At 45.4% G+C, this 22466-nt stretch overlaps 2 protein-coding genes across 2 annotated transcripts; both read left to right on the top strand.

The window, feature by feature from the left end:
- Positions 1-5637: 5637 nt before the first annotated feature.
- On the top strand, positions 5638-12457 carry abcb6a (ATP binding cassette subfamily B member 6 (LAN blood group) a). Its single transcript, XM_080519986.1, has 20 exons — positions 5638-5916; positions 6067-6590; positions 7100-7240; positions 7312-7501; positions 8047-8139; positions 8225-8417; positions 8495-8616; positions 8700-8809; positions 8888-8953; positions 9175-9300; positions 9421-9497; positions 9807-9870; positions 10120-10205; positions 10277-10334; positions 10413-10517; positions 10870-11044; positions 11141-11253; positions 11332-11426; positions 11506-11574; positions 11653-12457. Exons 2-20 carry the CDS (start codon positions 6075-6077, stop codon positions 11819-11821), a joined length of 2568 nt encoding a protein of 855 aa, XP_080376112.1. The 5' UTR covers positions 5638-5916; positions 6067-6074; the 3' UTR covers positions 11822-12457.
- A 6389-nt stretch (positions 12458-18846) lies between these two features.
- Positions 18847-22085, top strand: cnppd1 (cyclin Pas1/PHO80 domain containing 1). Its single transcript, XM_080519549.1, has 8 exons — positions 18847-19021; positions 19312-19414; positions 19868-19949; positions 20028-20148; positions 20216-20344; positions 20425-20486; positions 20601-20718; positions 20796-22085. Exons 1-8 carry the CDS (start codon positions 18959-18961, stop codon positions 21363-21365), a joined length of 1248 nt encoding a protein of 415 aa, XP_080375675.1. The 5' UTR covers positions 18847-18958; the 3' UTR covers positions 21366-22085.
- The last annotated feature ends 381 nt before the right edge of the window (positions 22086-22466 follow it).

Here is a 22466-nt window from a genome sequence, read left to right as displayed (position 1 = left end):
ACTCTGACGAGTCACTTCTTCTTCTTCTTCTTTATTTTTACACTCATAAACGCTGCCCTGCAGCTCACGTTGGAGTCGACAGACTGTAAAAGGTGTTAATGTCTTGTTATGGCCGCGGAGGACGATGGTCGTCATCGTCATCATCATCATCATCATCATCATCGCCCGCCCACAGATGTCTAACGGTTATGGCGGCGCCCGCTCCAAGTCGACAAGCAAACTGGCACAGAGTCCTGAATCAGCCATTCTACCCCCCCCCCCGACAGATGTGTGACCCCGAGGGCACACACACACACACACACACACACACACACACACACACACACACACACTCACAATGAAAGGTAATGGTGTGTGTCCAGCCGGACAGTCGTCTCATGTCTGGCTGCCATGACGATATGACTGCTGGGGAGTATTGCTCCACGCCATCGGTGTGCTGCAGACGCCACCTCCCCCCCCCCCCCCCCCCCCCCCCGCACCCCGACACGAGTCGCCGTTAACGGCAGACCCGTCGGTCGACGCCTGCGACGAGGCGCCGCCGCATGTGGAGCCGTCCTCGGCGCAGATGTTTCCAGTTGTGTGTTTTACTTTTTGCAGAGCGAAGGCTGACGTCGGGGAGCGTTGTCAAAGCGGCGCTGCTCTCAGGCTTTTGAAACACGATCTCCACTTCAAATATTTGCTCCTCCTTTGAATTTAAACACAGATCAAAGCGTTTCGGTGGCGTCGGTGTGGATCAGCATGAACATGCAGCACCTCTGTCCAGGACCATCATTAACCCTCTTAATTAAGAGAGGAGAAAGTTGCTAACGAAGGAAATGGATTTAATTAGCCTGATCTTAGCTCGCTAGCACACACACACATTCACACACACACACACACACACACACACACACACAAAACAATTAAGCCTCTTTTATCCTGGCTAATGGCTTCAGTGACTCAGAGCCTTTCTCATTAAGACTATCAATAATATGCTGATTACATGCGTCCGCCAGCTCGGCTTTATCGGGGCACAAAGGGACGAGTGTGTGTCTCCGAGGTTTTTGGGGGCGGAGCCAGCTTATCTGCCGGGAGAGACGTTGGAATTGTTTGGCTGCAGAAGCTGAAAGAGGCCGAAGCCTTTAGTTTGAGTGGTTAATCTTATCAGGGGGCCACGGGTGTCTTTCAGGGAGGAAGTCGTCCTGAGGGCTCTATAGAGCTGTGGAGGGTGAAGAACTCACATTGAAGGAGTTTTACATTTACACCAAAACAAAGCGGAAATCAGGACTTTTATTGAATCGATGCTGGATTCAAACATCAACTTTAAGTAAACTAATACGACTGATTTGCTGTAATTAACTGGCTTCACCAGTGAGAATAAACATTTAATTCAGTTAACGTATCATTAGAATCCCACAACATAGGAATATAGATTGGTGAAGAATGCAGTATAGATGTTTGTATCACTTGGTGGATGAAAGTAAATTATAATGTTATATAAAATACAGTTGACACTATAGTGTTTTAGCGTCGTGTCATATGACTTTGTATTTGTAGTAGTGAAACGTTCTATTGTATGATTGTGTATCATTTAATACTGCATCATAGTTTTATGAAATTAGAATAGTTTAATGTATCATAAAATAAAACTTTGTACACCATCATGATTTGATATGATTGATCATGAATATGTCTGTTTGTTTGTTTTTTTTAACTGCCTGTGTAGTTATTTTATTGGATTTCAGTGGTTTTCCAATGAGTTAAGAGTTACATACTAAAATTGGATTCAATATTTATTTTTATTTATTTTTCGTTTCCATCCTTTCATCTCATTTTAATTGTTCCTTCATTCAAAATGAATGAATAAATCAAATCAAGTATAATGTAATCGTGGATCATATAATGCAATATTGTATATATTCATACAAGATGTACCATATAATCATGTATCATCTTATGTTTTGTACTGTGTCATATTTGACTGTATGAACGGGTTATGTAGTGTGTGTGTGTGTGTGTGTGTGTGTGTGTGTGTGTGTGTGTGTGTGTGTGTGTCAGTGGGACAGACAGGCGTCTGTCCCACCGGCAGGAAGACGGAGGGTCTGTGCGGTGACCTCCAGCCTCTTCCTGTTGTAACGGACCCGGGGCTCGTCCCGGCGGAGGGCGGAGGGTGGAGGGTGGAGGAAGAGCGCCGGCCTGACCTGCAGCCCCCCCCCCCCCCCCAAACAAACCAAACATCCCTCATCGGGCTCTGATCTCTGCTGTTTTTAGGTTCTGGCTATTGTGACATTTGTTTTTTCATCCCAGGTGTGAGGCTCTCATGTGGCCCCCGCTGGCAGATGGACCTTTGTTTGCTTCCAGACTTATGCTTTTTGTTTAAATTTAGTTGTTTTTTTTGATGCGGACGGTCTGGGAAGTAGCAGACTTTATATTCACTGTGGGAAAAGTCATAAAGCTTCATTTTCTACCATTATAACGCAAAAACAAGTCACTTTACAAAGTGTTGCCACGCCTCGTCATTAGATTCTATATGAATTCTACTTCTATATCAACCCTCCACGTATGTAATCACAATCATATCGTGATTTAATTGTGAAAGGCCGTCCAGCTGATCCCTTTGGCTTCAAGGCAGGGAAACATACCAGTGAAAGATGATTCCTAAATGTCGTTCTGTCAATATTAAAAAACAAAAAGTGACCCACCAGGTCACACATGTGACCAGTAAACTCTCCGCCACCCCCCCCGGGTCCACATGAGCTGCCGCTGTGGTGCAGCAGTGCATTTTAAGACGCGTTCCCTTCAGCTAATTGCTGCTTTTGTTTCTTTGATGAATGAGGGAGGAAAACGTGTCGAATACAGACTTCATGGGCCGCGAATCATCAAAGCCAACAGTGATTATTCCTGACAAATTGGTGCAGCCGTGTGCAGACTACCAATCACAGCCGCGCTGGAATAGCATTATTTTGTTCCAGCCACACATTCAGAGTCTTTGTGAGTTGTTGGTTTGTTTTTTTTTGGGTGGGGGGGGGGGGGTTCAAATGAAATTCAAGGTCTTTCAGTGCAAAAACAATGTGGATTATTGAGGTTTTGCGACGTTCTGCTGGACCTACAGGTGTCCAAACAGGCGACAGGAAACTAAAAGGGAAATATTTCCACAGGCCAGCTTTAAATGCTGACACCTGTTTTCTTTTCTTGTTTTTTATCACCTGCTGATAGATATAGGTCCAACATGTGCGATAAAGCAGGAAGGGGGGATCATGTATGGACGGCGGGGGCAGACATGGAGGGAAATGCCTCCCCGGGGAGGGAAAACCAGGAGGGCGGATCGGAGAGGAAAACAGGATTCTGTCTCAGTGTGAGGCGCAGGAAAACCAAAATAGAGGTGCTGACAGCTTCCTCCACCCAGACCGCTGGGAGAGCTTATCCAGTTTTGCATTGCGAGATAAGAAGGAGGATTTATTTATCCAGGTTGATACTTCCTGCACACCTTCAACGATGAAATGGCGTCTGTGTGTGTGTGTGTGTGTGTGTGTGTGGTGCTCTCATCCTCTGCTGCCACGCCAGTCAGCATTAAAGGTCTCGCTCTACAGGACAAATGTGTTTTACGCTGGAATCCGTAAAGGAGAGGTGTGACTTTTTAATTCTGTCTCCCCGTCGCCTGGCTGCAGCACCTGAGATCAAACACGGCGCAGCAATTAAACAAACAGGAGGAAAGAGAAGCCACATCAAAGACGAAGGCCAGAATATTTGGATCCGTTGTGTTCCAGGGGGAGACGCAGAGAAAAAGCCCACATCTGAAGCAGGGATGAACGGAAAGCCAGTCTTTTGTTGTGGTGATCCTCCCGGCGGGGAAAAGGAAGGTGTTGGGTTCACCGTGACACCATCTCAGAGTTTATTTCAACACAAACACCGACAGAGTTATTAAAGAAAAAAAAAAACTAACGTTGTCGTAACATCACAGTGTTTAAAAGAGCTGGCAAAGAACCTGAAAAGATCAAAATCCCCCAGCGAGACCTGCCAAAACAGAGATATAAGTAGAGGTGAAACGTTCAGTGTTCAGTCGTTTGCACTAAAAGCGACTCCAGGCCTCCACGACATGCTGCTCACACGTCTGAGGACGTATCGCAATGCATTGTGGGTGATTCCTTCACAGCAGTGGAGGATGAGCGACGCTCGGGTCCACAGTGATGCAGGGGATGAAGGAGGAGGATCCTAGGCAGAGCGACACCGCCCCCTGCAGGCCAAACACGCTCCCTACACGTGAGACGCGCTCAATCCCGCACAGATTCATGGATGTGGTCATGCGCAGTGTGGTTATGGCGCCCCTGCAGGCCTGGAGCTGAACTGTAACATTACAATGCAATGTAGGTATTTTTGTTATTTATGCAGTGTGTGTGTGTGTGTGTGTGCGTGTGTGTGTGTGTGTGTGTGTGTGTGTGTGTGTGTGTGTGTGTGTGTGTGTGTGTGTGCGCCTGAGCAACTGGAAACTCACACAAGACATCACAAGCTCCTTAAGGGTTTTTTTTCTCTCTTTCTCTTTTGCACATCAGGATCTGCTCCAGATTATGTATTATTCTTTCTTCTTACACACACACACACACACACACACACACACACACACACACACACACACACACACACACACACACTCCCCTGGAGAGTCTTTCATTCATCCCCACAGGTAGGACAGATGCGGCTTTTTCAGTCACTTCTCTTCTTTAAAATAAACCCTGAGTTTACAGTTTGAAGGGAAAAGCTTAACTTAAGCCCCTCATCTCCTCATCCCTCATCTCCTCATCCCTCATCCCTGGATGACACTGCTCCTTTTCACACTTTAAAGTCAGAGCGGATCTTTGTGTTGGAAATGTTCCGTGATAAAGCAGTAAAACACTCCTCAGTTTCCCCTCATGTTGGTTTTATTAACCGTCCAGGATCCTCGTGGGTTCACTTGATATTCCTTTGTATTTACTGCCATCTGGTGGTGATTTTATAACACTGCAAGGTTGAACCGTACCTGAGTTCATATTCATCACGATTAAAAAACTGTTTTCTGTAATTTACCATTGAAATAAAGATGTAACTCACTGAACCTGTTTTATGGATGTGTCCGATTGTTGCATTTGCTTCTTTTTGCACTTTAAAAGTCTAGTTATTGTTTCATGTTGGATCCTTTCCTTTTTAAAATGCGATGTTTAACAATTGTCCTGCTTTACATTTGTTTTTAATAAATAGACATACACTTATAAGTTCCTCCAATATTTCTTTTGAACTGCTTTCAGTAGGTCTGCTTCGTGTCAGAAAATTCTGCTTCCTGAAGTGGTTTTTCATATGTTCGATATAACCGTCATGTTAATAAAAAAAGAAGTGACACACAACAGAAAATGAAAGTTTATTACGTGAAATAGTTTGAGGTGAAAACAGAGGCTGCGTCAGAAAACTTTCCATAAACATCTTAAAAGAATGAGTTTGTGGTGTTAAACTGGAACAGATGTTTTGTTGAAATGTGCACAAAACACAGAGTATCTGCCTGCAGTTCCGTGCTGCTCCTGTAGGGGCGCCGACGGTCAGAATCTGCCTGCAGTTCCGTGCTGCTCCTGTAGGGGCGCTGACGTTCAGACCAGAGGTTAAGACGCTGTTGCGTAAAGCGCAGAATGCCGAGTCATGGATGGCAGCGGTTGTTTAACATGCGCACACGGCGCAAGGACAACTGCTTTCCTGGCGTGACGACACACATTTCACGGTAGTTATGACTGGAAACCGGCTTTATATCACTCGTCCTGTCGGGAGCCCGTCACTGTTGGAGCGGAGGCTCAGTTTGACGCTGTGAACGCAGGACGGCTAAAGGGAGCTAACGGCTAACAGCTGATCTTCCTGCAGGAGCTCTGCTCTCTACAAAGATTAATTTGAAGCTCGGAACACACTTTCCGTGGAAGTCAGGTAAAGTAGAACATAACTCCAGATGTGCACACTTATTGTGAGCTGATGACCTGTTGTAGACGTGTTAATTGCACCTTTATAAATAGACCAATAGAGTTTGTTTTCTTGCAAGATCTGTTGATTTGGAGTACATATTGATTCTTCCTGCAGGTGCAGACATGGTGTTCATGCAGAGCTACTGTGAATCCAACTCCTCCATCTCGCGCACATGGCTGGATGAAGGCATCTCCCCCTGCTTCTACTTCACCCTGGTCCCCACCATCCTCCTCACCGTGGCCTTCTTCCTGGGCACCATCCACTGCGTCTTCTACCAGAAGTATGGCACCACCATGGAGCCCAAGTTCATCCCCCGCTCGCGCCTGTACGGCGTCCAGCAGACGCTCTCCCTCCTCCTCCTGGTCCAGGCCCTGGGGGGGCTGGTGTGGCGGGCCGCCACGGCCGGGGAGCTGCCGGGCTACGTGGTGCTGTACGGCTGCTTCACGGCGCTGGCCTGGGCCTGGGCCGTGGCCCTGCTCAGGGTGGAGAGGCGCAGGGCCCTGCTGATGGACCGGACCAGGGGCCACAGCGCCGTTCTGCTGCTCTTCTGGGCCTTGGCTTTCTCGGCGGAGAACTTGGCCTTCGTGTCCTGGTACAGTCCACACTGGTGGTGGGGTCTGGAGGACCGTCAGCAGCAGGTACAGTCTGTTTGGTCGCGGATTCTGGAAAATAAGACTCAATGCTGCTTGTTTAACCTACATCTTATCTCCCTTCCCGTTTGTCTGGGATCAAGTTCATGTTGTTTCTTGGTATTTACTCAGAAATGTGCTTCATTATTGTCCTGGCCGCTCCTCAGGGCTGCACACTGTCAAACACTCAGTGATGCAAAACAAGCACGAGGCTCCGGCCTCTCATTTCTGCTGAGTCACTGCAACGTCTGACTTTCAGATCCCCAGACAACATCTGGCCCCTCCCACCCTGACTCGGCGTTTGTTGTTGTGTAACTGGAAGCGTTCAATTAAAAAGCAACTTCCAGTGTGTGATAGTGGCTTTTATCGCCTGTTTTCAGTGAGTTTTAGACGAGTTCCTGTCAAACCGATCCTCCAGAGGTGAAACTTTAACAGCTGTTCAGTCGTCATGTGGTCATTTGCTCAGCCTGAGGTAAAGTGTGGCTGCAGCTGGTTTTCAAACGTCCACAACCCTCCAGGTCCAGTTCTCCCTGTGGCTCCTGCGCTACGCCGCCTCCGGGCTGCTCTTCCTCGTGGGCCTCAGAGCTCCGGGGTTGCCACGGCGACCTTACATGCTGCTGATAAACGAGGACGAGCGCGACGTGGAGCACAGCGGACAGGTGGGTGAACCCGCTCCGTTCCCGCCGCCGTCGCACACAGCGGCCGTGTGACCGGCGCCTGTCCATGTCAGCGTCTGCTAGGGGGCGCCGAGGAGAACCAGTCCACCTGGCAGGGCTTCAGGAAGAAGGTGTGGCTGCTGGTGCCCTACATGTGGCCGCGCGGCAGCGTGGTCCTCCAGCTGCTGGTCGTCTTCTGTCTGGGCCTGCTGGGCGTCGAGAGGGTCATCAACCTGTTCGTGCCCATTTTCTACAAGAACATTGGTGAGTGACTCTTTCTTCAATTACTTCATGCACGTGCTTTGGTTATTTCATTTAATATCTTTCTTTTTTTGTTTTTTATTTTAAAAGTCCTATATTTCCAAACCCGTTGCAGATAAAAACGTCCTTTGTGTTTTAACTTGCTGGTGGACGGTGAGACTTCACAGCTTCATATCACTGATCTGCTTCAGTGGTATAAATGACTGTACTTGTTCATATATACTGAGATTTTGGCCTGATGATCATAAAACTTCATAGTGCAGTAATAATCAGATCTATGTGTCTGCAGACACCCCACCAACGTGAGCGCCTTTAAAAGAGCTGTTTCTGAGATAACGTTGTTTCAATGATGTTTTTTAGTTCAATTTGCGTCTTTTTTAATGATGCTTCCTGTGTCTCGTTCTGCCTTGTAGTGGTTTTTGTTTAGTTTGTTTTTAACTTTTGTCACGTGACCTTGAGTGGTGTGAAAGGCGCCGATTATTATTAGTGTTTCTCCAAAAGGTGCCGAGAAAACCCCAGACGATCTGTAATGTTTGTAACGTCCTCAGTGAACGACCTGACGGGCGGCAGCGACTGGCACACCGTGGCGACCACTGTGGGCGTCTACGTCCTGCTGAAGTTCCTGCAGGGCGGCGGCGCAGGTACGAAGCGTCACGATGAGACGGCGCAGCGATTCTGAGCCCCAGGTCACCTCTTCCTCCTCCTCCTCCTCCTCCTCCTCCTCAGGCGCCTCGGGCTTCGTCAGCAACCTGCGCTCCTTCCTGTGGATCCGCGTGCAGCAGTTCACCAACCGGGTGGTTCAGGTGCGTCTCTTCGCCCACCTGCACTCGCTGTCCCTGCGCTGGCACCTGGGCCGCAAGACGGGCGACGTGCTGAGGAGCATCGACCGCGGGACGTCCTCCATCAACAGCCTGCTCAGGTGAGGCGGGCCGCCAGCCGCCGGGGCCGCGGGTCGTGACGCCAGACTCACCTGGTGTCCGTGTCGGTCCCCCGCAGCTACATCGTGTTCAGCATCTTCCCCACCATCGCCGACATCGTCATCGCCATCATCTTCTTCGTCAGCAACTTCAACGCCTGGTTCGGCCTGATCGTCTTCGTCTGCATGACCCTCTACCTCGGTGAGCGCAGCTCCTCGGGCTTCCAGGGGAAACCGTGTGATTCCAGGGTGTTGACGTCTCCTCTTCCTCCTCTTCCTCCTCAGCTCTGACCATCATCATCACGGAGTGGAGGACGAAGTACCGGCGGGACATGAACCTGCAGGACAACAACGCCAAGTCCAAAGCCGTGGACTCTCTGTTGAACTTCGAGACGGTACCACAAACACTTTCCCAACTTCTCCTCGTCGTCCTGAACGTGAGACTGACGTCTGAACTCCACCTGCTTCAACAGGTCAAGTACTACAATGCAGAGAACTACGAGGTTGGCCGCTTCGAGGACGCCATCTTGAAATACCAGGTGAGCGAGACGCTGCTGTGAAGCAGGAGAAGAGACGAGTCGAGTCTGAAGTTACCAAACCCTCCAGAGTCCAGGTTCTACTGGCCCGACAAGGAAACCATTGATTTATTTAACACACAATGAGGGATTCTGTTGTCAAACAAGCTTTGAGCTTCTCGTTCACACAACACGACCAACGTCCCTCCAGAAGTCTTTCTACCGGCGTTTCTCTTCTGCTCCAGGCTTCAGAGTGGAAAACTCAGGCGTCGCTGGCGTTTCTCAACCAAACACAGAACCTCGTCATCGGGTCGGGCCTGCTGGCCGGCTCCCTGCTGTGTGCCTACTTTGTCACCGAGCGAAGGTTTCAGGTGATCACACACACACACACACACACACACACACACACCTCAACTGGCTTTGTCCAGTCACAACAGCGCCTCCTGCTGGTTTGGATCCTCCTCGGTCTCATATGAATGTCTGACTGGCAGGTTGGAGACTTCGTCCTGTTCGGGACCTACATCATCCAGCTCTACACGCCTCTCAACTGGTTTGGAACCTACTACAGGTGAGGGGAACCGGAGCCGCCGGGTTCTTTGGCTTTTACCTCAGCGTGAGACTCTGCTCTGGTTTTAGTGCCTCCGTTTTTTTTTTTTATTATTGTTTTAACTTTTTATGTTTTGTTTATTGTTTTACCATCTGATTGTTTTTATTGCTTTAACTTTTTTATTGTTTTTATGTTTTTATGTTGCCTCTTATATTTTTATTTCAGTGTACAGCACGTTGTCTCAGCTACGGCTGTTAAAGCGCTTTATCAATAAAGTTGAGTTGAGAACAGGAAGTCCCTCATGCTGCCGTTGATTCCTCTGTCCTGCAGGATGATCCAGAACTCCTTCATCGACATGGAGAGCATGTTCCAACTGTTTGAAGAGGAGGAGGAGGTGACGTGTGTTTGAAAGTCTGTTCAAGCTGGGTCGTACTTCTTCTCTCTAAACCTGTGTGTGTGTGTGTGTGTGTGTGTGTGTGTGTGTGTGTGTGTGTGTGTGTGTGTGTGTGTGTGTGTGTGTGTGTGTGTGTGTGTGTGTGTGTGTGTGTGTGTGTGTGTGTGTGTGTGTGTGTGTGTGTGTGTGTGTGTGTGTGTGTGTGTGTGTGTGTGTGTGTGTGTGTGTGTGTGTGTGTGTGTGTTGCAGGTGAAGGATGAAGTGAACGCGGGGAACCTCCTCTACCAGCTGGGGAAGATCGAGTTCGAGCACGTTTACTTCAGCTACACCAGCGGGTGGGTCACGCCGGCTCCTCCAGGTAAACGCTGACTCAGCGTTCTGAACTAACCTCCTTCCTGTCTCGCAGCAAGGAGATCCTCAGGGACGTGTCCTTCACCGTCCTCCCGGGACAGACCGTCGCCCTGGTGAGACCCTCTTTAGATCGGCGTCTTCTTCTGCTTCCTTTATTGTGTTGTAATCGTTTCCCGTTTGATCCTCCACAGGTGGGCCAATCCGGTTCTGGCAAAAGCACCATCATACGTCTGATCTTCCGCTTCTACGACGTCCAGGGAGGCTGCGTCCGCATCGACGGCCAGGACATCGCCAAGGTGAGCGTCCGGCGCTGCAGCACAGTGATGTGAATCTGGGTGTAAGACATAAAGTAAAACACAGAACGGAACATGGGCACTTAGAAATAAGACGAGATAAAAGCAAGATAAATAAATAGTAAGGTGCAGTGGCAGAGCCATTAGAAGTAGGCATTATATAATAATAATAATAATAACAATAATACAGATAATAACAGTGTGTAATAGTGTATAATACTCCTGTATAGTATTAATAATGGTAGCAATAAAATCACATTAACAATATATATGTATATCAGTAATACCAATAGTAGTAGAATCCAGTGGCTTGTGGGGACGGTTCGTCCTGACTGACGCTGCCGTCCGTCCTCAGGTGAGGCAGGCGTCCCTGCGGGCGCACGTGGGCGTGGTGCCGCAGGACACCGTCCTCTTCAACGACACCATCCGGGACAACATCCGCTACGGACGCATCGCCGCCAGCGACCGGGAGGTGGAGGAGGCCGCCATCGCCGCCGACATCCACGACAAGATCATGGCCTTCCCCGACGGTGAGGCGGCGCCGCCCCCCCCCCCCCCCCCCAATGACCAACGCTCCGTTGGAGTTTGTCCCTCGCCGTGTTTGAGTGTGTGTGTGTGTCTGGCAGGTTACGACACCCAGGTGGGCGAGCGAGGCCTGAAGCTGAGCGGCGGCGAGAAGCAGCGGGTGGCCATCGCCAGGACCATCCTCAAGGCCCCGCAGATCGTGCTGCTGGACGAGGTATGCAGACATCCATGTTCCGGGGTTTAGCGCCGCCGGAACGCGAGTTTCAGTCTAACGCGTTGGCTTTGCGTGCAGGCGACCTCGGCGCTGGACACGCAGACGGAGAGGAACATCCAGGCCTCGCTGGCCAAGGTCTGCACCAACCGCACCACCGTGGTCGTAGCTCACAGGTAGGACCCGTCCCCCCGTCCCCCGCCGTGTTCACAAAGACGCCACCTCAGTGTCCCCGTGTCCCCGTGTCCCCGCCAGGCTGTCCACCGTCATCGGAGCGGACCAGATCCTGGTGGTCAGCGACGGACGCATCGCGGAGCGTGGACGGTAACTATGGTTCTGCCAGAGGTTGTGATGGGCGGCGAGGTAGCGCGGTGAGGTAACGCGGCGTGTCTCCGCCCACAGCCACGAGGAGCTGCTGCTGAAGGGCGGCCTGTACGCCGACATGTGGCTGAAGCAGCAGCAGGTCCAGGACTCCGACTCCTCGTCCGACACCGAAGCCAAAGATCGGCAGTCTGAGAAGCTGCAGCCGCCGCCGCCGGCGGCGTCGTCGTCGGGACCCGGCGGACACTGAGGCTGGTTTTTATAACCCGGGAAACGTTGGTTTAATGTGCAATAGCCGGTCGTGGAGCCGCCATGACACTGAGGACGCGTCGACACTCGTCTCCAGTTTGGATCAAAACCAGGTTTAACCGGGACTCAAACTGAAAATTGACAAAACGGATTTATTTAAAGCCCCGAAGCTTCAAATCTGGTTTTATTTATTCTTATTTTCTCATATATTTTGTTTGTGTCGCCTGGTTCTTATTTTTTTTTAACTTTGACAAGCAAGCCAATGGAAAGAAACGGAGTTTCGGAACAATCTGAGGGATTTTGTGTTTTTAAGCTGAATGTTGCTTGATGTTTTCAGTGTAAAGTGAGTTTTCTAGAAATGTGTAAAGCAGCTTGTGTGACAGGAGGTGAGACTGACGGACGCACAGGATTTAACGCTAACGTTGGAATGGAGCCAAGTTCTATTTGTGTTTTTTTCTGAGTTAAGTTCAGACACATATATCTTTGGAAAAATATACTTTGAAATCTATTTCATCCTCTAATAATGAAATATAATGTCAATATTTTCTGTTTTCTACCTCGCAGGAGATATCAGTCATGATTACCACAATCTGTCATTACCGTTTGGTGGAAATAAACTTTTTCTTTAAATGTGAAATGATGGTTACTTCTGAACTTAAAAGTCATTTGTCCAAAAAAAAACGTAAGGCCGGGTATGGCAAAATAAGTGAAAATATGAAAAATTGGGAACGTGATGGAAATGGGTCAGAATTGATGGTAAGACTATAGTAAGGCTATTAAAAGGCTTATTGGGGTGAAAATGACACATTTGGGGAACTTTACAGTCATTTGTCCAAAAAAAAAAAAAAAACGTAAGGCCGGGTATGGCAAAATAAGTGAAAATATGAAAAATTGTGAAAGTGATGGAAATTGGTGAGAAATGATGGTAAGACTATAGTAAGGCTATTAAAAGGCTTATTGGGGTGAAAATGACAAATTTGGGGAACTTAAAAATCATTTGTCCAAAAAAACAACAACGTAAGGCCGGGTATGGCAAAATAAGTGAAAATGTGAAAAATTGGGAACGTGATGGAAATGGGTCAGACAAGATGGTAAGACTATAGTAAGGCTATTAAAAGGCTTATTGGGGTGAAAATGACAAATTTTGGGAACTTTACAGTCATTTGTCCAAAAAAAAAAACGTAAGGCCGGGTATGGCAAAATAAGTGAAAATATGAAAAATTGGGAACGTGATGGAAATGGGTCAGAATTGATGGTAAGACTATAGTAAGGCTATTAAAAGGCTTATTGGGGTGAAAATGACAAATTTTGGGAACTTTACAGTCATTTGTCCAAAAAAAAAAAAAAAACGTAAGGCCGGGTATGACAAAATAAGTGAAAATATGAAAAATTGGGAAAGTGATGGAAATTGGTGAGAAATGATGGTAAGACTATAGTAAGGCTATTAAAAGGCTTATTGGGGTGAAAATGACACATTTTGGGAACTTTACAGTCATTGGTCCAAAAAAAAAAAAGTAAGGCCGGGTATGGCAAAATAAGTAAAAATATGAAAAATTGTGAAAGTGATGGAAATTGGTGAGAAATGATGGTAAGACTATAGTAAGGCTATTAAAAGGCTTATTGGGGTGAAAATGACACATTTGGGGAACTTAAGTCATTTGTCCAAAAAAAAAAAACGTAAGGCCGGGTATGGCAAAATAAGTAAAAATATGAAAAATTGGGAACGTGATGGAAATGGGTCAGACAAGATGGTAAGACTATAGTAAGGCTATTAAAAGGCTTATTGGGGTGAAAATGACAAATTTGGGGAACTTAAAAATCATTTGTCCAAAAAAACAACAACGTAAGGCCGGGTATGGCAAAATAAGTGAAAATGTGAAAAATTGGGAACGTGATGGAAATGGGTCAGAATTGATGGTAAGGCTATAGTAAGGCTATTAAAAGGCTTATTGGGGTGAAAATGACACATTTTGGGAACTTTACAGTCATTTGTCCAAAAAAAAAAAACGTAAGGCCGGGTATGGCAAAATAAGTCAAAATATGAAATATTGTGAAAGTGATGGAAATTGGTGAGAAATGATGGTAAGACTATAGTAAGGCTATTAAAAGGCTTATTGGGGTGAAAATGACACATTTTGGGAACTTTACAGTCATTTGTCCCAAAAAAAAAAAAACGTAAGTCAAACGTATGGCAAAATAAGTAAAAATATGAAAAATTGGGAAAGTGATGGAAATGGGTCAGAATTGATGGTAAGACTATAGTAAGGCTATTAAAAGGCTTATTGGGGTGAAAATGACACATTTTGGGAACTTTACAGTCATTTGTCCAAAAAAAAAAACGTATGGCAAAATAAGTCAAAATATGAAATATTGGGAAAGTGATGGAAATGGGTCAGACATGGTGGTAAGACTATAGTAAGGCTATTAAAAGGCTTATTGGGGTGAAAATGACAAATTTGGGGAACTTAAGTCATTTGTCCAAAAAAAACCAACGTAAGGCCGGGTATGGCAAAATAAGTAAAAATATGAAAAATTGTGAAAGTGATGGAAATTGGTGAGAAATGATGGTAAGACTATAGTAAGGCTATTAAAAGGCTTATTGGGGTGAAAATGACACATTTTGGGAACTTTACAGTCATTTGTCCAAAAAAAAAAACGTAAGGCCGGGTATGGCAAAATAAGTAAAAATATGAAAAATTGGGAACGTGATGGAAATGGGTCAGACAAGATGGTAAGACTATAGTAAGGCTATTAAAAGGCTTATTGGGGTGAAAATGACAAATTTTGGGAACTTTACAGTCATTTGTCCAAAAAAAAAAACGTAAGGCCGGGTATGGCAAAATAAGTGAAAATATGAAAAATTGGGAACGTGATGGAAATGGGTCAGAATTGATGGTAAGACTATAGTAAGGCTATTAAAAGGCTTATTGGGGTGAAAATGACAAATTTTGGGAACTTTACAGTCATTTGTCCAAAAAAAAAAAAAAAACGTAAGGCCGGGTATGGCAAAATAAGTGAAAATATGAAAAATTGGGAAAGTGATGGAAATTGGTGAGAAATGATGGTAAGACTATAGTAAGGCTATTAAAAGGCTTATTGGGGTGAAAATGACACATTTTGGGAACTTTACAGTCATTGGTCCAAAAAAAAAAAACGTAAGGCCGGGTATGGCAAAATAAGTAAAAATATGAAAAATTGTGAAAGTGATGGAAATTGGTGAGAAATGATGGTAAGACTATAGTAAGGCTATTAAAAGGCTTATTGGGGTGAAAATGACACATTTGGGGAACTTAAGTCATTTGTCCAAAAAAAAAAAACGTAAGGCCGGGTATGGCAAAATAAGTAAAAATATGAAAAATTGGGAACGTGATGGAAATGGGTCAGACAAGATGGTAAGACTATAGTAAGGCTATTAAAAGGCTTATTGGGGTGAAAATGACAAATTTGGGGAACTTAAAAATCATTTGTCCAAAAAAACAACAACGTAAGGCCGGGTATGGCAAAATAAGTGAAAATGTGAAAAATTGGGAACGTGATGGAAATGGGTCAGAATTGATGGTAAGGCTATAGTAAGGCTATTAAAAGGCTTATTGGGGTGAAAATGACACATTTTGGGAACTTTACAGTCATTTGTCCAAAAAAAAAAAACGTAAGGCCGGGTATGGCAAAATAAGTCAAAATATGAAATATTGTGAAAGTGATGGAAATTGGTGAGAAATGATGGTAAGACTATAGTAAGGCTATTAAAAGGCTTATTGGGGTGAAAATGACACATTTTGGGAACTTTACAGTCATTTGTCCCAAAAAAAAAAAAACGTAAGTCAAACGTATGGCAAAATAAGTAAAAATATGAAAAATTGGGAAAGTGATGGAAATGGGTCAGAATTGATGGTAAGACTATAGTAAGGCTATTAAAAGGCTTATTGGGGTGAAAATGACACATTTTGGGAACTTTACAGTCATTTGTCCAAAAAAAAAAAACGTATGGCAAAATAAGTCAAAATATGAAATATTGGGAAAGTGATGGAAATGGGTCAGACATGGTGGTAAGACTATAGTAAGGCTATTAAAAGGCTTATTGGGGTGAAAATGACAAATTTGGGGAACTTAAGTCATTTGTCCAAAAAAAACCAACGTAAGGCCGGGTATGGCAAAATAAGTAAAAATATGAAAAATTGTGAAAGTGATGGAAATTGGTGAGAAATGATGGTAAGACTATAGTAAGGCTATTAAAAGGCTTATTGGGGTGAAAATGACACATTTTGGGAACTTTACAGTCATTTGTCCAAAAAAAAAAACGTAAGGCCGGGTATGGCAAAATAAGTAAAAATATGAAAAATTGGGAAAGTGATGGAAATGGGTCAGACAAGATGGTAAGACTATAGTAAGGCTATTAAAAGGCTTATTGGGGTGAAAATGACAAATTTGGGGAACTTAAGTCATTTGTCCAAAAAAAAAAAACGTAAGGCCGGGTATGGCAAAATAAGTGAAAATATGAAAAATTGGGAACGTGATGGAAATGGGTCAGAATTGATGGTAAGACTATAGTAAGGCTATTAAAAGGCTTATTGGGGTGAAAATGACAAATTTTGGGAACTTTACATTCATTTGTCCAAAAAAAAACACGTAAGGCCGGGTATGGCAAAATAAGTGAAAATATGAAAAATTGGGAACGTGATGGAAATTGGTGAGAAATGATGGTAAGACTATAGTAAGGCTATTAAAAGGCTTATTGGGGTGAAAATGACACATTTTGGGAACTTTACAGTCATTTGTCCAAAAAAAAAAAACATGGCAAACGTATGGCAAAATAAGTAAAAATATGAAAAATTAGGAAAGTGATGGAAATGGGTCAGACAAGATGGTAAGACTATAGTAAGGCTATTAAAAGGCTTATTGGGGTGAAAATGACAAATTTGGGGAACTTAAAAATCATTTGTCCAAAAAAACAACAACGTAAGGCCGGGTATGGCAAAATAAGTGAAAATGTGAAAAATTGGGAACGTGATGGAAATGGGTCAGAATTGATGGTAAGGCTATAGTAAGGCTATTAAAAGGCTTATTGGGGTGAAAATGACACATTTTGGGAACTTTACAGTCATTTGTCCAAAAAAAAAAAACGTAAGGCCGGGTATGGCAAAATAAGTCAAAATATGAAATATTGTGAAAGTGATGGAAATTGGTGAGAAATGATGGTAAGACTATAGTAAGGCTATTAAAAGGCTTATTGGGGTGAAAATGACACATTTTGGGAACTTTACAGTCATTTGTCCCAAAAAAAAAAAAACGTAAGTCAAACGTATGGCAAAATAAGTAAAAATATGAAAAATTGGGAAAGTGATGGAAATGGGTCAGAATTGATGGTAAGACTATAGTAAGGCTATTAAAAGGCTTATTGGGGTGAAAATGACACATTTTGGGAACTTTACAGTCATTTGTCCAAAAAAAAAAAACGTATGGCAAAATAAGTCAAAATATGAAATATTGGGAAAGTGATGGAAATGGGTCAGACATGGTGGTAAGACTATAGTAAGGCTATTAAAAGGCTTATTGGGGTGAAAATGACAAATTTGGGGAACTTAAGTCATTTGTCCAAAAAAAACCAACGTAAGGCCGGGTATGGCAAAATAAGTAAAAATATGAAAAATTGTGAAAGTGATGGAAATTGGTGAGAAATGATGGTAAGACTATAGTAAGGCTATTAAAAGGCTTATTGGGGTGAAAATGACACATTTTGGGAACTTTACAGTCATTTGTCCAAAAAAAAAAACGTAAGGCCGGGTATGGCAAAATAAGTAAAAATATGAAAAATTGGGAAAGTGATGGAAATGGGTCAGACAAGATGGTAAGACTATAGTAAGGCTATTAAAAGGCTTATTGGGGTGAAAATGACAAATTTGGGGAACTTAAGTCATTTGTCCAAAAAAAAAAAACGTAAGGCCGGGTATGGCAAAATAAGTGAAAATATGAAAAATTGGGAACGTGATGGAAATGGGTCAGAATTGATGGTAAGACTATAGTAAGGCTATTAAAAGGCTTATTGGGGTGAAAATGACAAATTTTGGGAACTTTACATTCATTTGTCCAAAAAAAAACACGTAAGGCCGGGTATGGCAAAATAAGTGAAAATATGAAAAATTGGGAACGTGATGGAAATTGGTGAGAAATGATGGTAAGACTATAGTAAGGCTATTAAAAGGCTTATTGGGGTGAAAATGACACATTTTGGGAACTTTACAGTCATTTGTCCAAAAAAAAAAAACATGGCAAACGTATGGCAAAATAAGTAAAAATATGAAAAATTAGGAAAGTGATGGAAATGGGTCAGACAAGATGGTAAGACTATAGTAAGGCTATTAAAAGGCTTATTGGGGTGAAAATGACAAATTTGGGGAACTTAAAAGTCATTTGTCCAAAAAAAAAAAAACGTAAGGCCGGGTATGGCAAAATAAGTGAAAATGTGAAAGATTGGGAACGTGATGGAAATGGGTGAGAAATGATGGTAAGACTATAGTAAGGCTATTAAAAGGCTTATTGGGGTGAAAATGACAAATTTGGGGAACTTAAAAGTCATTTGTCCAAAAAAAAATAACAAACGTAAGGCCGGGTATGGCAAAATAAGTGAAAATATGAAAAATTGGGAAAGTGATGGAAATTGGTCAGAAATGATGGTACGGTAAGGCTATTAATAGACCAAGAGAGGTGAAAAAACAAAGTTTGGGAGGGTGATTGAAATTGGTCCGAAAAAAAACGTAAGACGAGAGTAAACAGTTGAAACAGGAGAAATCTGTACCTTACCGGATATAACTCAATAAAATCAAACTCCAAAAGCATGAGATGTCGCTTTTTCTCTTTATTTCCCATTTTCCTCTGAATTCTTTTAATTATTATTATTTTTTTTTTCCTTTTTACTTGATTTCAGATGGCCACCAGGGTGCGCTGTTGCAGGGGGCATAACTGAGCGCGCTGCGTCCCCTGGTGGCCGGAAGAGTTACTCTCCGCGGGAACTCGGTGTCCCAGTGTACACGGGCAGCAGACAGGGCGTCAACACGCACTCACACACGGGCGGGCAGGCCAGGCCAAATACTCGTCTTATTCCCACAATAATCCCGGGACTAATGTTTAATCTATAGTCGACATGGATTTCAAGGCTTTATTCAACGAGAAGACCTTTCAGTTTTCCGACTTCCAGGAGTTCACGGTACGTTTCCGAGATGACAACAAACCGGATGCTAGGCTAAGTTAGCTTAGCTTCACGTCGATGAGGTCAACTCTTCAACCTCGAAGCTAAATGTTCGTCTAAACTGTTGTCTTTAGTGTGTAACTGTCAAAAAGTGTCAGCGACATTAGATATTTTGTGAGCTGGAGTTGTTTTTAGCACTCAAGGCCTCGCGATAGCCGACTTAGCATCTCAGTCTCAAGCTTCATATCATAATAAAAACACATGTTAGTTTACGTGACGTGACCAAATTTGGTTTATTGTTTCCACAGTTTCTCCCTGGACACCAGAAGCTGACGGAACGAGTGAGAAAGAGACTGTATTATGGCCTGGACAGAGACGTGTCTCTGGAGGCCCTGTCCTGCCCAGTAACAGGTGACACTCAGCAGGACTTTTTTTCTTTTAACACCAGAAAAACTCAACAAAACAAGGATCCAGAACGTGTTTAAAGTTGTGGAAACGCAGCAATTCATGTCATCAGATAACAAGATGATTTGATTCCATTTTCCAGCCATTATTGTGATGTTTGGATCATCAAGACTAAAACACAAGCAAAGAATTAGTGTGGCTCCTGTCATCACTAATGCTGATTAAAACTGTTTATTTAGCATGATTTTGAGCTGCTTTCTTTTTATTATCAAGGAGAGGCTGATAAGCTGCTTTCAACAGTTTCTAGTTTTCTGCTTTGCTGTTTAATTTAAATATAGTGTTAGATGACTCCAGTGATTTGAGGCTGTTTAACATTCTAGTGAGTGATTCACATCCCCTAGTTACTCTTATGAGTGTGAATAAAATCACAATCACCTCTTTAACTCACTTGATTTCCAGATATAGCCGTTGAGATCTTCCAGAAGTCTGCCCCGAGTCCCATCAGAAAGCTCCAGAAGAAGTATGCCGCTCACGTTGCCAGGTTTGTACTGAGAAATACACTTTAGCTGCACAACAAACTGTCCTCTGGAGTCGTCACATGGGATGTGTTGTTGTTCAGGGAGTCCTGCATCTCGCCGTGCGCCATGATGCTGGCTCTGGTGTACATCGAAAGGCTGCGACACAGAAACCCTGAATACCTGCAGAAGATCTCCTCCTCCGACCTCTTCCTGATCTCCATGGTTCGTGTTCAGCCCGTCGTTGTGTATTAGCGGCAGGCGTCTTTTAATTGGCTGGGTTTCCCTTCAGATGGTTGCCAGCAAGTACTTGTACGACGAAGGAGAAGAGGAGGAGGTGTTCAACGACGAGTGGGGAACCGCCGGCAAGCTGGACGTCCAAACTGTCAACGACCTGGAGATGAAGTTCCTGAACGCCATTGTAAGTGTGTGTGTGTCTGTGTGTGTATCTGTAGTGTGTGCATATGTGTGTTTGCTTCAAGCTCCTTCTGATCTCTGCAGGAGTGGAGCCTCTTCACGGAGCCAGACGACTTCTTCGACATACTAAGCCAGCTGGAGTCCAGGTGTGTGAGCAAGGGGGGGTGGGAGCAGGGGGTGGGGGGGGCACGCCATCGTCTCTGTTGCTCTCGGAACTCGCCGTCGTCACTCCGGTGTGACGGCTGCGTCTTGTCTTCCAGCATCGCGGAGCGACAGGGGATGAGGCGCGGCTGGTTCACCTACACTGACCTGAGCGTGCTCCTGGAGCATTCTGCCTGGTCTCGCGCCCTGGCGGCCGTCTATCAGCACGTCATCAAGGTGTTTGTCTGCTTTTATGAGGCTCTGCCTCGTGATTGGCCGAGCTCATGACACGCCCCCCCCCTCTGCTCCCGCAGGTGTCCTGCATGCTAGGCCTGGTCTATCTCACCGGTGTGGCCGGTCTGATCGCCACCAGCGCCGTGATGCACCAACTCAGCCTCTCCAGAAGTGGACACTCGCTGCTCCCTGGCGCCGCCCCCCTGGCCCCCCTGCAGACCCCCGCCGTACAGCAACACGCCGCCGCCCACCGCCTCCCCTGCTGCGTCCTGGCCAACAAGAGTGTGAAGACTCAGAGCGGCGGCCAGCAGCAGCAGAGGCTGAGCCCCCCGGCGGCCCCGGCCCCCACGTCGGTGTTGTGTCTGTGGGGGTCGCTGCTCGCCTCCGTGGGTCACATCCACCCCGAGACGGAGTCCTGGTCCGCCGCCTCCTTCATCTGCCCCGCCTGCCTCGCCGCGCTGCCCTCCCTGCAGTGCGAGCTCCGGAACGCCTCCACGCTGCCCGTCCAGGGCCCCTCCCACCACCAGGCGGCGTCCGGGTGGTCGTCCCCCCTGCTGGCGGCGGCGCTCCCCCCCGTGCCGCCGCGGCCCTGCCACCTGGAGTCGCTGCTGCCGCTGGACAGACTGCAGGCTGTGCTGGTGCCTGGCTAGAGACGCTGCTCCCCGGGAAGTTCAACCAGCAACCTTCCAACTTCTTCTTCTCCAGGCCTGAGAGTGCAGGAGCGAAAGGAGGCGGAGCTACCAGAAGATGCCATAGTGTGCAATTAATCCCCTGCAGCGATAATCGCTAGCGATTTGCAGATCATTTAGTTTGTTTTCTTTGCAGTTGTGGTTCGGTGTTGGAGAAGCGGCGGCTCCACAGGGGGTCTCTCTCTTTACAGACCAACTTCGGCTCCTGCACATTTGCTTTTTTTTGTTTTCTTGCTTACTTGTGTCCAGCTTAAGGTTTACATCAGACGTTGTTCACTCGCACGTTACAAGCACTGAATTTGAAGGAAGTCAAACACGAGCAGGTGGTTTGACAGAAACTCGTCACACAAACAAACTCCTCACCGCCACGTCACCTGAAAGCCACTTTACTTCCACAGGGTGTCGGCCAAATAAGATTGTTTCTTTGCAGTTCTGGGGTTTCTGATCGGTTTTGTATTTATGGTGAATTTGGAAGAACAACTGGAGGTTATTTTTACGTACGCCGTTACACATGGACACTTCCTTTATAATTGACGGCTCGATTTCAGCATCTGGATTTGATACACTCTGCAGCCCCGCGTCCCGTCATTTTGTACATGATGTAAAGTGCAAATATTGTAAAGAAAAAGTATATATAGGGAAAAACAACAACCTGGGATTAATAAACGACGCCTTTCTTTGAGAGAAGTGAGTTCTGTCGTTCTTTATCTGGACTGTTTCACGTCTCGCCTGGAACGTTGGGACTTCAGAGCGTCGGCCTTGACTTCTGCTCTACTGACTCTTCATAGCTTCTCTTGTGACGCAGCAGAAGCTCTGACGCCTCAAATACAGACGATCCATTATTTCACTCACTTCCCAGTATTCTCAAACGTTTCCATGTATATTTATGTCATTTCACAATCCACATTTTGTCCTGAGCTGCTGGATCAGAGCTCAAACTCATTTTTCACCTGAAACGTCCCGTTAACAGTCTGACTTCATTATTCTGTTCATGTTTTAAAGCCGGCAGCTCCACAGTCTGATGATACCGCCACCCTGCTGGATCTTTCTGAAATACTTGTG

This window comes from Blennius ocellaris (assembly GCF_963422515.1).
Source record: "Blennius ocellaris genome assembly, chromosome: 24".
Lineage (NCBI taxonomy): Eukaryota > Metazoa > Chordata > Actinopteri > Blenniiformes > Blenniidae > Blennius > Blennius ocellaris.
This window is presented reverse-complemented; position numbering and strand designations above follow the sequence as displayed.